Below are 15,000 nucleotides of genomic sequence, written 5' to 3' on the forward strand. Positions count from 1 at the left end.
AGAGAGGCAGTGTTCTGGTGAATTGGGACCGGTTTACACCACAGTATTTCTGTACAGTAGCTGGCTGGTAGAGAGGCAGTGTTCTGGTGAATTGGGACCGGTTTACACCACAGTATTTAGTACAGTAGCTGGCTGGTAGAGAGGCAGTGTTTGTAAAGAGAGGCCATGGCAGCTCCTCTCCAAGCCGCTCAGGGTCTAATGCATTAGTAATGGCTGTGTGTCCTAGGGGCCATTCCTCACGGTGTAATTACCATCCTGCCTGTTATATTACTATGTCAGCTATTTACTTAAAACCTTAATCGATATTAAAAAAATCAAGAACACTTTTAATGGCTGAAGCTAAATTGTCTCTGACAGCAGAGGAGAACAACAGCCATTACTGCCACAGACAGAAACACAACATATTGAACAGACAAACTGTCTCTACACTAATCCTGAAAACTAGGTGACAAACAGCAAGGTCTCCAAATATCCTGCTGATCACACACACACACACACACACACACACACACACACACACACACACACACACACACACACACACACACACACACACACACACAGAGAGACACACACACACACACACACACACACATACACACACACACAGAGACACACACAGAGACACACACACACACACAGAAACACACACAGAGAGACACACACACACACAGAAACACACACAGAGAGACACACACACACACAGAGACACACACACACACACACAGAGACACACACACACACAGAGACACACACACACACAGAGACACACACACACACACACACACACACATTTACCTGTTGCAGGCATCCTGGGAAAGAGGGCTGGACTGTGTGACTTTCTGATCCGTGACCCTGAGAGCACTCGTGGTGTCTGCTGGGAGCTGTAGTTTGTCAGTGTGTCAGAGGAGTGTGGTGGTGGGTCACTCATCAGGGACAGAGAAGGAGAGGGGTGGGATGACATGGCTGACTGGGTGGATAGGGGTTCCTCTTGTGATGGAATCCACACCTTCCTAGAGGACAGAGCATCTGGAGGTGATGGTGTTGGCATGGTGGATAGGGGTTCCTCTTGTGATGGAATCCACACCTTCCTAGAGGACAGAGCATCTGGAGGTGATGGTGTTGGCATGGTGGATAGGGGTTCCTCTTGTGATGGAATCCACACCTTCCTAGAGGACAGAGCATCTGGAGGCGATGGCGTTGGCATGGTGGATAGGGGTTCCTCTTGTGATGGAATCGACACCTTCCTAGAGGACAGAGCATCTGGAGGTGATGGTGTTGGCATGGTGGATAGGGGTTCCTCTTGTGATGGAATCGACACCTTCCTAGAGGACAGAGCATCTGGAGGCGATGGCGTTGGCATGGTGGATAGGGGTTCCTCTTGTGATGGAATCCACACCTTCCTAGAGGACAGAGCATCTGCAGGTGATGGCATTGACATGGTGGATAACGGTTTTGGAGGTGACCTGTAGGACGCAGGACTTCCTGGTGACACGGGAGAGAGAGGGTCACTGGGTGGCTTGGTATTTTGTGACCTGCTGGATAATCGTTTCCTAGGTGACTGAGAGTACGGCAAGGCGGACGATAAGGATGGTGACGGCGATGACTGAGACTTCAGGGAGACAGGTATTGGAGGTGACAACCTGTCACGCAGGTGTTTGGGGTAAATAAACCTGGAGGCCTGAAGACCTTTGGGTAACGGAGGTGACTCTGGCTCCATGAGGCTCGAAGGTGAGAGAGTGAACGTGGACCTGAAGGAGTGGAGAGAGGGTGGAGAGGGAGACAGAGAGGATGGGGACCTGAGGGAGTGGAGAGAGGGTGGAGAGGGAGACAGAGAGGATGTGGACCTGAGGGAGTGGAGAGAGGGTGGAGAGGGAGACAGAGAGAATGGGGGCCCTGCAGATAAGAGCTCTGGATTGGGTGTAGAGGGAGAAGGGCTGGGGGATGAGGGGTCTAGAGTTGACTGATGGAGGTTGTAAGAGCAGTCCGTTCGTGTTGACTTGGCTGGTGTCTTGGTTGACGACCCAGGGGTCTTTGGTCCTCTGGGCTGAGGTGACGCAGTGGTGGACCTTGGAGACCGTACACTAGTGTGGTCAGGTTGTGGTATCTGAGTGGTCCCCACTTTAGAGCCCAACGGAGGGCGAGGTGACCAGGTCACTGGAGACCCAGACAACATGGCTCCCTGGGACAATGCATTGTGGGACAGGTTAGGACCTCCAATTGCATTGACTTCCTCTTGCCTGAGATAGATAGATAGATAGATAGATAGATAGATAGATAGATAGATAGATAGATAGATAGATAGATAGATAGATAGATAGATAGATAGATAGATAGATAGATAGATAGATAGATAGATAGATACCAGTGAAGAACAAACACCATTATAAATACAACCCATATTTATGCTTATTTATTTTATCTTGTGTCCTTTAACCATTTGTACATTGTTAAAACACTGTATATATAATATGATATCTGGATTGTCTTTATTGTTTTGACACTTCTGTATGTGTACTTACTGTTCTGTATTTACTGTTAATTTTTATTGTTTATTTCACTTTTGTATATTATCTACCTCACTTGCTTTGGCAATGTTAACACATGTTTCCCATGCCAATAAAGCCCCTTGAATTGAATTGAAAACATAGATAGATAGATAGATAGATAGATAGATAGATAGGACACCCAGCCCTCCTCTATCCACAGCGTTCCCTCTAAACACCCAGCCCTACGCTATCCACAGTGTTCCCTCTAAACACCCAGCCCTCCTCTATCCACAGTGTTCCCTCTAAACACCCAGCCCTACGCTATCCACAGTGTTGCCTCTAAACACCCAGCCCTCCTCTATCCACAGTGTTGCCTCTAAACACCCAGCCCTCCTCTATCCACAGTGTTCCCTCTAAAAACCCAGCCCTACGCTATCCACAGTGTTCCCTCTAAACACCCAGCCCTCCTCTATCCACAGTGTTCCCTCTAAACACCCAGCCCTACGCTATCCACAGTGTTCCCTCTAAACACCCAGCCCTCCTCTATCCACAGTGTTCCCTCTAAACACCCAGCCCTCCTCTATCCACAGTGTTCCCTCTAAACACCCAGCCCTCCTCTATCCACAGCGTTCCCTCTAAACACCCAGCCCTACGCTATCCACAGCGTTCCCTCTAAACACCCAGCCCTCCTCTATCCACAGTGTTGCCTCTAAACACCCAGCCCTCCTCTATCCACAGTGTTCCCTCTAAACACCCAGCCCTCCTCTATCCACAGTGTTGCCTCTAAACACCCAGCCCTCCTCTATCCACAGTGTTCCCTCTAAACACCCAGCCCTCCTCTATCCACAGTGTTCCCTCTAAACACCCAGCCCTCCTCTATCCACAGTGTTCCCTCTAAACACCCAGCCCTCCTCTATCCACAGTGTTGCCTCTAAACACCAAGCCCTCCTCTATCCACAGTGTTCCCTCTAAACACCCATCCCTCCTCTATCCACAGTGTTGCCTCTAAACACCCAGCCCTCCTCTATCCACAGTGTTCCCTCTAAACACCCAGCCCTCCTCTATCCACAGTGTTCCCTCTAAACACCCAGCCCTCCTCTATCCACAGTGTTCCCTCTAAACACCCAGCCCTCCTCTATCCACAGTGTTCCCTCTAAACACCCATCCCTCCTCTATCCACAGTGTTGCCTCTAAACACCAAGCCCTCCTCTATCCACAGTGTTGCCTCTAAACACCCAGCCCTCCTCTATCCACAGTGTTGCCTCTAAACACCAAGCCCTCCTCTATCCACAGTGTTCCCTCTAAACACCCAGCCCTCCTCTATCCACAGTGTTGCCTCTAAACACCAAGCCCTCCTCTATCCACAGTGTTCCCTCTAAACACCCAGCCCTCCTCTATCCACAGTGTTCCCTCTAAACACCCAGCCCTCCTCTATCCACAGTGTTCCCTCTAAAAACCCAGCCCTACGCTATCCACAGTGTTCCCTCTAAACACCCAGCCGTCCTCTATCCACAGTGTTCCCTCTAAAAACCCAGCCCTACGCTCTCCACAGTGTTCCCTCTAAACACCCAGCCCTACGCTATCCACAGTGTTCCCTCTAAACACCCAGCCCTCCTCTATCCACAGCGTTCCCTCTAAACACCCAGCCCTACGCTATCCACAGTGTTCCCTCTAAACACCCAGCCCTCCTCTATCCACAGCGTTCCCTCTAAACACCCAGCCCTCCTCTATCCACAGTGTTCCCTCTAAACACCCAGCCCTCCTCTATCCACAGTGTTCCCTCTAAACACCCATCCCTCCTCTATCCACAGTGTTGCCTCTAAACACCAAGCCCTCCTCTATCCACAGTGTTGCCTCTAAACACCCAGCCCTCCTCTATCCACAGTGTTCCCTCTAAACACCCAGCCCTCCTCTATCCACAGTGTTCCCTCTAAACACCCAGCCCTCCTCTATCCACAGTGTTGCCTCTAAACACCAAGCCCTCCTCTATCCACAGTGTTCCCTCTAAACACCCATCCCTCCTCTATCCACAGTGTTGCCTCTAAACACCCAGCCCTCCTCTATCCACAGTGTTCCCTCTAAACACCCAGCCCTCCTCTATCCACAGTGTTCCCTCTAAACACCCAGCCCTCCTCTATCCACAGTGTTCCCTCTAAACACCCAGCCCTCCTCTATCCACAGTGTTCCCTCTAAACACCCATCCCTCCTCTATCCACAGTGTTGCCTCTAAACACCAAGCCCTCCTCTATCCACAGTGTTGCCTCTAAACACCCAGCCCTCCTCTATCCACAGTGTTGCCTCTAAACACCAAGCCCTCCTCTATCCACAGTGTTCCCTCTAAACACCCAGCCCTCCTCTATCCACAGTGTTGCCTCTAAACACCAAGCCCTCCTCTATCCACAGTGTTCCCTCTAAACACCCAGCCCTCCTCTATCCACAGTGTTCCCTCTAAACACCCAGCCCTCCTCTATCCACAGTGTTCCCTCTAAAAACCCAGCCCTACGCTATCCACAGTGTTCCCTCTAAACACCCAGCCGTCCTCTATCCACAGTGTTCCCTCTAAAAACCCAGCCCTACGCTCTCCACAGTGTTCCCTCTAAACACCCAGCCCTACGCTATCCACAGTGTTCCCTCTCTCTCCTCTAAAAGACAACACTTCTCAATAACATTCTCCTTTGTAAGTAATAATCACATCAAGCAGTCAGTCCACCTCTCCCAAGTTAAGTTGATATAATGAAATATGTGATGTTGCCACTTCAAGGCCAGAGGCCAGGATGATGAGCTTGAAATTGTTGCTGTGGCTTCAGAGGAAACCTTTGTCTTACTTTGTGTTGTCTTCAGCCTTCTGTTCAGTAACAAACCCTCTGTCTCTAACTGTCTGTGAAGAACGAAAAGAGAGAGAGAAGTAAATCCTATTTGCAGACAGGCCTGTGTGTGTGTGTGTGTGTGTGTGTGTCTCCATAGTAACAGCAGATATTGGAGGGTGGTTTAAGAGGCCTCTTAAGACTCACCTCCTCATCTAACTCCTCTATGCTCAGACACGATCCAGGTGAGGGCTCTGGCTCAGCGCTGCCCCCGCAGGATGACACAGCAAACAGCGAGGCACAGTACCTCCTCAACTCCACATCCTCAGCTAGAGAGAACAGCCAAACATACACACTGTTACAGAGAGAGTGGGGGGGGGGGGGGGGGGTAATGAGGGGGAAGAGGGACAGCGAGAGACGGGCAGAAGGAGAGATAGATGGTGTGGGGGGATAGAGAGAGAGCCCTCCTCTCCTGTCCTTACTAAACAGCCCTCCTCTCCTGTCCTTAGTAGAGAGCCCTCCTCTCATGTCCTGAGCAGACAGCCCTCCTCTCATGTCCTTAGTAAACAGCCCTCCTCTCCTGTCCTTAGTAAACAGCCCTCCTCTCCTGTCCTTAGTAAACAGCCCTCCTCTCCTGTCCTTAGTAGACAGCCCTCCTCTCCTGTCCTTAGTAAACAGCCCTCCTCTCCTGTCCTTAGTAGACAGCCCTCCTCTCCTGTCCTTAGTAAACAGCCCTCCTCTCATGTCCTTAGTAGACAGCCCTCCTCTCATGTCCTTAGTAGACAGCCCTCCTCTCATGTCCTTAGTAGACAGCCCTCCTCTCATGTCCTTAGTAAACAGCCCTCCTCTCCTGTCCTTAGTAAACAGCCCTCCTCTCATGTCCTTAGTAGACAGCCCTCCTCTCATGTCCTTAGTAGACAGCCCTCCTCTCCTGTCCTTAGTAGACAGCCCTCCTCTCCTGTCCTTAGTAGACAGCCCTCCTCTCATGTCCTTAGTAGACAGCCCTCCTCTCATGTCCTTAGTAGACAGCCCTCCTCTCATGTCCTTAGTAGACAGCCCTCCTCTCATGTCCTTAGTAGACAGCCCTCCTCTCCTGTCCTTAGTAGACAGCCCTCCTCTCCTGTCCTTAGTAGACAGCCCTCCTCTCATGTCCTTAGTAAACAGCCCTCCTCTCATGTCCTTAGTAAACAGCCCTCCTCTCATGTCCTTAGTAGACAGCCCTCCTCTCCTGTCCTTAGTAGACAGCCCTCCTCTCCTGTCCTTAGTAGACAGCCCTCCTCTCATGTCCTTAGTAAACAGCCCTCCTCTCATGTCCTTAGTAGACAGCCCTCCTCTCCTGTCCTTAGTAAACAGCCCTCCTCTCCTGTCCTTAGTAAACAGCCCTCCTCTCCTGTCCTTAGTAAACAGCCCTCCTCTCCTGTCCTTAGTAGACAAGCCCTCCTCTCCTGTCCTGAGCAGACAGCCCTCCTCTCATGTCCTTAGTAAACAGCCCTCCTCTCCTGTCCTTAGTAGACAGCCCTCCTCTCCTGTCCTTAGTAGAGAGCCCTCCTCTCCTGTCCTTAGTAGAGAGCCCTCCTCTCCTGTCCTGAGCAGACAGCCCTCCTCTCATGTCCTTAGTAAACAGCCCTCCTCTCCTGTCCTTAGTAGACAGCCCTCCTCTCCTGTCCTTAGTAGACAGCCCTCCTCTCCTGTCCTTAGCAGACAGCCCTCCTCTCATGTCCTTAGTAAACAGCCCTCATCTCCTGTCCTTAGTAAACAGCCCTCCTCTCCTGTCCTTAGTAGACAGCCCTCCTCTCCTGTCCTTAGTAAACAGCCCTCATCTCCTGTCCTTAGTAGACAGCCCTCCTCTCCTGTCCTTAGTAGACAGCCCTCCTCTCCTGTCCTTAGTAGACAGCCCTCCTCTCCTGTCCTTAGTAGACAGCCCTCCTCTCCTGTCCTTAGCAGACAGCCCTCCTCTCCTGTCCTTAGCAGACAGCCCTCCACTCCTGTCCTTAGCAGACAGCCCTCCTCTCCTGTCCTTAGTAGACAGCCCTCCTCTCCTGTCCTTAGCAGACAGCCCTCCTCTCCTGTCCTTAGTAAAGACTTCACACAGCACTAATTTTAGAGTGAAAGAAAAGGAAAGACAGAAAACATCCTGGGAAACTGGACTGTCGTAAGAGACAGGTCAAGGAACAGTAGTGGAGAGGGTAGCAAGTTTTAAGTTCCTCGGCATACACATCACAGACAAACTGAATTGTTCCACTCAAACAGACAGCATTGTGAAGAAGGCGCAGCAGCGCCTCTTCAACCTCAGGAGGCTGAAGAAATTCGGCTTGTCACCAAAAGCAATCACAAACTTCTACAGATGCACAATCGAGAGCATCCTGGCGGGCTGTATCACCGCCTGGTACGGCAACTGCTCCGCCCTCAACCGTAAGGCTCTCCAGAGGGTAGTGAGGTCTGCACAACGCATCACCGGGGGCAAACTACCTGCCCTCCAGGACACCTACACTACCCGATGTCACAGGAAGGCCATAAAGATCATCAAGGACATCAACCACCCGAGCCACTGCCTGTTCACCCCACTATCATCCAGAAGGTGAGGTCAGTACAGGTGCATCAAAGCTGGGACCGAGAGACTGAAAAACAGCTTCTATCTCAAGGCCATCAGACTGTTAAACAGCCACCACTAACATTGAGTGGCTGCTGCCAACACACTGACACTGACTCAACTCCAGCCACTTTAATAATGGGAATTGATGGGAAATGATGTAAATATATAACTAGCCACTTTAAACAATGCTACCTTATATAATGTTACTTACCCTACATTATTCATCTCATATGCATACGTATATACTGTACTCTATATCATCGACTGTATCCTTATGTAATACATGTATCACAAGCCACTTTGTTTACATACTCATCTCATATGTACAGTGCCTTGCGAAAGTATTCGGCCCCCTTGAACTTTGCGACCTTTTGGCACATTTCAGGCTTCAAACATAAAGATATAAAACTGTATTTTTTTGTGAAGAATCAACAACAAGTGGGACACAATCATGAAGTGGAACGACATTTATTGGATATTTCAAACTTTTTTAACAAATCAAAAACTGAAAAATTGGGCGTGCAAAATTATTCAGCCCCTTTACTTTCAGTGCAGCAAACTCTCTCCAGAAGTTCAGTGAGGATCTCTGAATGATCCAATGTTGACCTAAAGGACTAATGATGATAAATACAATCCACCTGTGTGTAATCAAGTCTCCGTATAAATGCACCTGCACTGTGATAGTCTCAGAGGTCCGTTAAAAGCACAGAGAGCATCATGAAGAACAAGGAACACACCAGGCAGGTCCGAGATACTGTTGTGAAGAAGTTTAAAGCCGGATTTGGATACAAAAAGATTTCCCAAGCTTTAAACATCCCAAGGAGCACTGTGCAAGCGATAATATTGAAATGGAAGGAGTATCAGACCACTGCAAATCTACCAAGACCTGGCCGTCCCTCTAAACTTTCAGCTCATACAAGGAGAAGACTGATCAGAGATGCAGCCAAGAGGCCCATGATCACTCTGGATGAACTGCAGAGATCTACAGCTGAGGTGGGAGACTCTGTCCATAGGACAACAATCAGTCGTATATTGCACAAATCTGGCCTTTATGGAAGAGTGGCAAGAATAAAGCCATTTCTTAAAGATATCCATAAAAAGTGTCGTTTAAAGGTTGCCACAAGCCACCTGGGAGACACACCAAACATGTGGAAGAAGGTGCTCTGGTCAGATGAAACCAAAATTGAACTTTTTGGCAACAATGCAGAACGTTATGTTTGGCGTAAAAGCAACACAGCTGAACACACCATCCCCACTGTCAAACATGGTGGTGGCAGCATCATGGTTTGGGCCTGCTTTTCTTCAGCAGGGACAGGGAAGATGGTTAAAATTGATGGGAAGATGGATGGAGCCAAATACAGGACCATTCTGGAAGAAAACCTGATGGAGTCTGCAAAAGACCTGAGACTGGGACGGAGATTTGTCTTCCAACAAGACAATGATCCAAAACATAAAGCAAAATCTACAATGGAATGGTTCAAAAATAAACATATCCAGGTGTTAGAATGGCCAAGTCAAAGTCCAGACCTGAATCCAATCGAGAATCTGTGGAAAGAACTGAAAACTGCTGTTCACAAATGCTCTCCATCCAACCTCACTGAGCTCGAGCTGTTTTGCAAGGAGGAATGGGAAAAAATGTCAGTCTCTCGATGTGCAAAACTGATAGAGACATACCCCAAGCGACTTACAGCTGTAATCGCAGCAAAAGGTGGCGCTACAAAGTATTAACTTAAGGGGGCTGAATAATTTTGCACGCCCAATTTTTCAGTTTTTGATTTGTTAAAAAAGTTTGAAATATCCAATAAATGTCGTTCCACTTCATGATTGTGTCCCACTTGTTGTTGATTCTTCACAAAAAAATACAGTTTTATATCTTTATGTTTGAAGCCTGAAATGTGGCAAAAGGTCGCAAAGTTCAAGGGGGCCGAATACTTTCGCAAGGCACTGTACATACTGTACTCGATACCATCTACTGTATCTGCCTATGCTGCTCTGTACCATCACTCATTCAGATATCCTTATGTACATATTCTTTATCCCCTTACACTGTGTATAAGACAGTAGTTTGGAATTGTTAGTTAGATTACTTGTTGGTTATTACTGCATTGTCGGAACTAGAAGCACAAGCATTTCGCTACACTGGCATTAACATCTGCTAACCATGTGTATGTGACAAATAAAATTTGATTTGATTTGATTTGAAGGGGACGAGCTGTCTGGGAAACTGGACTGTCCTAAGAGACAGGTCGAGGGGACGAGCTGTCTGGGAAACTGGGCTGTCCTAAGAGACAGGTCGAGGGGATGAGCTGTCTGGGAAACTGGACTGTCCTAAGAGACAGGTCGAGGGGACGAACTGTCTGGGAAACTGGACTGTCCCAAGAGACAGGTCGAGGGGACGAGCTGTCTGGGAAACTGGACTGTCCTAAGAGACAGGTCGAGGGGACTAGCTATCTGATACAGAGAATTTGAAGATTGAACCTGCAACTCCCAGACAGTTGTGAAAAATCTGAGCAAAAAAACTCAAGAGTTTGAATAGCTGAATAACTTTTAGATATTTTTCTTACACAAACAATGCTTCAACGTCAATAGTATCGACAGGGTATAGGGGCAGGTATTTGAGTGGGGTCATATCACTAGAATTAGCCCGTTTTGAGAGGGTACATGGTTTGAGAAGGTAGAAGGAGATGTAACCAGTAGATTCAGGAGGTTAATGGTTTTGATTCATGTTCTGTCCTTTAGAGGAACTGGACTACCTGGGAATGTGAGTCTGACAGATGTTTAGTGGGCAGGGGTTGAGAAGAGAGTGGTCTAAGGGTGGGTGAACTGAAGGAGGTAGTTGGAAAGAGGGAGGACAGAGGGTGGGTGAACTGAAGGAGGTAGTTAGAAAGAGGAAGGACTGAGGGTAGGTGAACTGAAGGAGGTAGTTGGAAAGAGGGAGGACTGAGGGTAGGTGAACTGAAGGAGGTAGTTGGAAAGAGGGAGGACAGAGGGTGGGTGAACTGAAGGAGATAGTTGGAAAGAGGGAGGTCTAAGGGTGGGTGAACTGAAGGAGGTAGTTGGAAAGAGGGAGGACTGAGGGTAGGTGAACTGAAGGAGGTAGTTGGAAAGAGGGAGGACAGAGGGTGGGTGAACTGAAGGAGGTAGTTGGAAAGAGGGAGGACAGAGGGTGGGTGAACTGAAGGAGGTAGTTAGAAAGAGGAAGGACTGAGGGTAGGTGAACTGAAGGAGGTAGTTGGAAAGAGGGAGGTCTAAGGATGGGTGAACTGAAGGAGGTAGTTAGAAAGAGGGAGGTCTAAGGATGGGTGAACTGAAGGAGGTAGTTAGAAAGAGGGAGGACAGAGGGTGGGTGAACTGAAGGAGGTAGTTGGAAAGAGGGAGGACAGAGGGTGGGTGAACTGAAGGAGGTAGTTAGAAAGAGGGAGGACAGAGGGTGGGTGAACTGAAGGAGGTAGTTAGAAAGAGGAAGGACTGAGGGTAGGTGAACTGAAGGAGGTTGGAAAGAGGGAGGACTGAGGGTGGGTGAACTGAAGGAGGTAGTTGGAAAGAGGGAGGACAGAGGGTGGGTGAACTGAAGGAGGTAGTTGGAAAGAGGGAGGACTGAGGGTGGGGGAACCGAAGGAGATAGTTGGAAAGAGGGAGGACTAAGGGTGATTTTTAGATCATTTTTTAATATAACCAGGCAAGTCAGTTAAGAAAAAATTCTTATTTACAATGACGGCCTACCCCGGCCAAACCCTAACCTGGATGACTCTGGGCCAATTGTTCGCGACCCTATGGCACTCCAAATCCCGTCCGGTTGTGATACAGCCCGGAATCGAACCAGGGTCTGTACTGACACCTCTAGCACTGAGATGCAGTGCCTTAGACCGCTCCGCCACTCAGGAGCCCGAGTTCTGACTGTATACATCGAGTCTGACTGATGTTCTGTTTATTGGGGGGAAGCTACAGGAGCAGATAACCCAGAGAAGCCTTACTCCGACAACTGTAAGGTGGCCAGATACCCAGCAGGCTCCACTGACTAGTGAGATGCAGGTCTGACCCCCACTCCTGCACCCCCTGCCCAGTTAGAGTGCACCCTGTCAGGCATCAGCCGGCCCTAACGGCCACCTGCCCAGACACAGCCAGTGATTACTCGTCACGCTGGCAAGGACGGGAAGAGAGAGAAACAGTTGACCCACAAGGAAGGAGGTGATTCTTTAAACTTGTTTGGAGCGTGTGTGTCTGTCTTTGTGTGTGTGTGTGTGTCTGTCTTTGTGCGTGTGTGTATGTGTGTGTGTGTCTGTCTTTGTGTGTGTGTGTGTGTCTTTGTGTGTGTGTGTGTGTGTCTTTGTGTCTTTGTGTGTGTGTGTGTGTGTGTGTGTGTGTGTGTGTGTGTGTGTGTGTGTAACCCACCTGTCAGTGTGTGTGTTGGGGAGCTCTGCACTGAGATCAGGGAGGACACTGGTTGATAGGCTTCCATCGGCTTCCTGACAAAAAGACCCCCGACCCAAAACAGACAGATTAGATAGATGTCCCTCTTTCCACTACCATCATCCCCTGCACCCCTCTCTCTCCCTCCCCCCTCTCACCCACCGTGACCCCACCCAGAAGCGACAGATAGATTAAACGGATAGATGGATGGGTAGAGCTCTCTCGATGTCAAAGAGACAGTTGGATGCGATGGAGAGATTTTCAAACAGACACATAGATTAGATTAGACACAGACGGACGGACGGACGGACGGACGGACGGACGGACGGACGGACGGACGGACGGACGGACGGACGGACGGACGGACGGACGGACGGACGGACGGACAGACAGACAGACAGACAGACAGACAGACAGACAGACAGACAGACAGACAGACAGACAGACAGACAGACAGACAGACAGACAGACAGACAGACAGACAGAGAGAGAGATAGATCTCCCTCGACTCTCCCTCGTCCCCCCTCTCTTCCAAACTCATCCCATTCCAGGCCTACGGCCAGAGAGCCAGGCCAAGGTGTTCCACAGGGTTTGGACTGGGTGAAGGATTTCCAACAACACTATGGTTTAAATCCAAAACAGCATATGTTTACTCTGCAGTTAATAATTGCTCTCCCTCTCAAAATTCCCTGTACCCTCCTCTCCTCATTATATTCCCTGTACCCTCCTCTCCTCATTATTTTCCATGTACCCTCCTCTCCTCATCTCTCCCTCATTATATTCCCTGTACCCTCCTCTCCTCATTATATTCCCTGTACCCTCCTCTCCTCATTATATTCCCTGTACCCTCCTCTCCTCATTATATTCCCTGTACCCTCCTCTCCTCATTATATTCCCTGTACCCTCCTCTCCTCATTATATTCCCTGTACCCTCCTCTCCTCATTATTTTCCATGTACCCTCCTCTCCTCATCTCTCCCTCATTATATTCCCTGTACCCTCCTCTCCTCATTATATTCCCTGTACCCTCCTCTCCTCATTATATTCCCTGTACCCTCCTCTCCTCATTATATTCCCTGTACCCTCCTCTCCTCATTATATCCCCTGTACCCTCCTCTCCTCATTATATTCCCTGTACCCTCCTCTCCTCATTATTTTCCATGTACCCTCCTCTCCTCATCTCTCCCTCATTATATTCCCTGTACCCTCCTCTCCTCATTATATTCCCTGTACCCTCCTCTCCTCATTATATTCCCTGTACCCTCCTCTCCTCATTATTTTCCATGTACCCTCCTCTCCTCATCTCTCCCTCATTATATTCCCTGTACCCTCCTCTCCTCATTATATTCCCTGTACCCTCCTCTCCTCATTATATTCCCTGTACCCTCCTCTCCTCATTATATTCCCTGTACCCTCCTCTCCTCATTATATTCCCTGTACCCTCCTCTCCTCATCTCTCCCTCATTATATTCCATGTACCCTCCTCTCCCTCATCTCACCCTCATTATATTCCCTGTACCCTCCTCTCTTCATCTCTCCCTCATTATATTCCCTGTACCCTCCTCTCCTCATCTCTCCCTCATTATATTCCCTGTACCCTCCTCTCCTCATCTCTCCCTCATTATATTCCCTGTACCCTCCTCTCCTCATCTCTCCCTCATTATATTCCCTGTACCCTCCTCTCCTCATCTCTCCCTCATTATATTCCCTGTACCCTCCTCTCCTCATCTCTCCCTCATTATATTTCCTGTACCCTCCTCTCCTCATTATATTCCCTGTACCCTCCTCTCCTCATTTCCCTCATTATATTCCCTGTACCCTCATCTCCTCTCCTCCCCCCTCTACTACTACACCCTCTAGCTCTGCCTTCCCCTCTACTACTACACCCTCTAGCTCTGGCTCCCCCTCTACTACTACACCCTCTACTACTACACCCTATAGCTCTACCTCCCCCCTCCTCCCCCCTCTACTACTACACCCTCTAGCTCTGCCTCCCCCCTCTCATCCCCCTCTACTACTACACCCTCTAGCTCTGTCTCCCCCCTCTCCTCGCCCCTCTAATTCTACACCCCCTAGCTCTGCCTCCCCCTATACTACTACACCCTCTAGCTCTGCCACCCCCCTCTCCTCCCCCCTCTACTACTACACCCTTTAGCTCTGCCTCCCCCTCACCTCCCCCCTCTACTACTACACCCTATAGCTCTACCTCCCCCCTCCTCCCCCCTCTACTACTACACCCTCTAGCTCTGCCTCCCCCCTCTCATCCCCCTCTACTACTACACCCTCTAGCTCTGTCTCCCCCCTCTCCTCGCCCCTCTAATTCTACACCCCCTAGCTCTGCCTCCCCCTATACTACTACACCCTCTAGCTCTGCCACCCCCCTCTCCTCCCCCCTCTACTACTACACCCTCTAGCTCTGCCTCCCCCTCTCCTCCCCCTCTACTACTCCACCCTCTAGCTCTGCCTCCCCCTCTACTACTACACCCTCTAGCTCTGCCTCTCCCTCTACTACTACACCCTCTAGCTCTGCCTCCCCCTCTACTACTACACCCTCTAGCTCTGCCTCTACCCTCTCCTCCCCCCTCTAATACTACACCCCCTAGCTCTGCCTCCCCCTCTACTCCTACACCCTCTAGCTCTGCCTCCCCCCTCTCCTCCCCCTCTCCTACTACACCCTCTAGCTCTGCCTCCCCCCTCTACTACTA

General features: G+C 49.7%; 1 protein-coding gene and 1 long non-coding RNA gene across 2 annotated transcripts in view; both read right to left on the minus strand.

Annotated features, from left to right (window-relative positions):
• Nucleotides 1–15,000, minus strand: part of LOC149972428 (uncharacterized) — a 503,925-nt gene that overhangs the window by 355,396 nt on the left and 133,529 nt on the right. The window lies entirely within an intron of this gene.
• The window catches only part of zbbx (zinc finger, B-box domain containing), a 121,259-nt gene that overhangs the window by 67,798 nt on the left and 38,461 nt on the right, over nucleotides 1–15,000 (minus strand). Inside the window, exons 11-14 of the mRNA XM_036961521.2 lie at nucleotides 12,279–12,352; nucleotides 5,501–5,622; nucleotides 5,315–5,367; nucleotides 799–2,240 (exon numbers count right to left, since the gene is read on the minus strand). Of these exons, the coding sequence (XP_036817416.2) occupies nucleotides 799–2,240; nucleotides 5,315–5,367; nucleotides 5,501–5,622; nucleotides 12,279–12,352 (1,691 nt within the window). The remainder of the gene's footprint in view (nucleotides 1–798; nucleotides 2,241–5,314; nucleotides 5,368–5,500; nucleotides 5,623–12,278; nucleotides 12,353–15,000) is intronic.

Source organism: Oncorhynchus mykiss, chromosome 24 (genome assembly GCF_057628025.1).
Source record: "Oncorhynchus mykiss isolate SJ-2025 chromosome 24, ASM5762802v1, whole genome shotgun sequence".
Classification (NCBI taxonomy): Eukaryota; Metazoa; Chordata; class Actinopteri; order Salmoniformes; family Salmonidae; genus Oncorhynchus; species Oncorhynchus mykiss.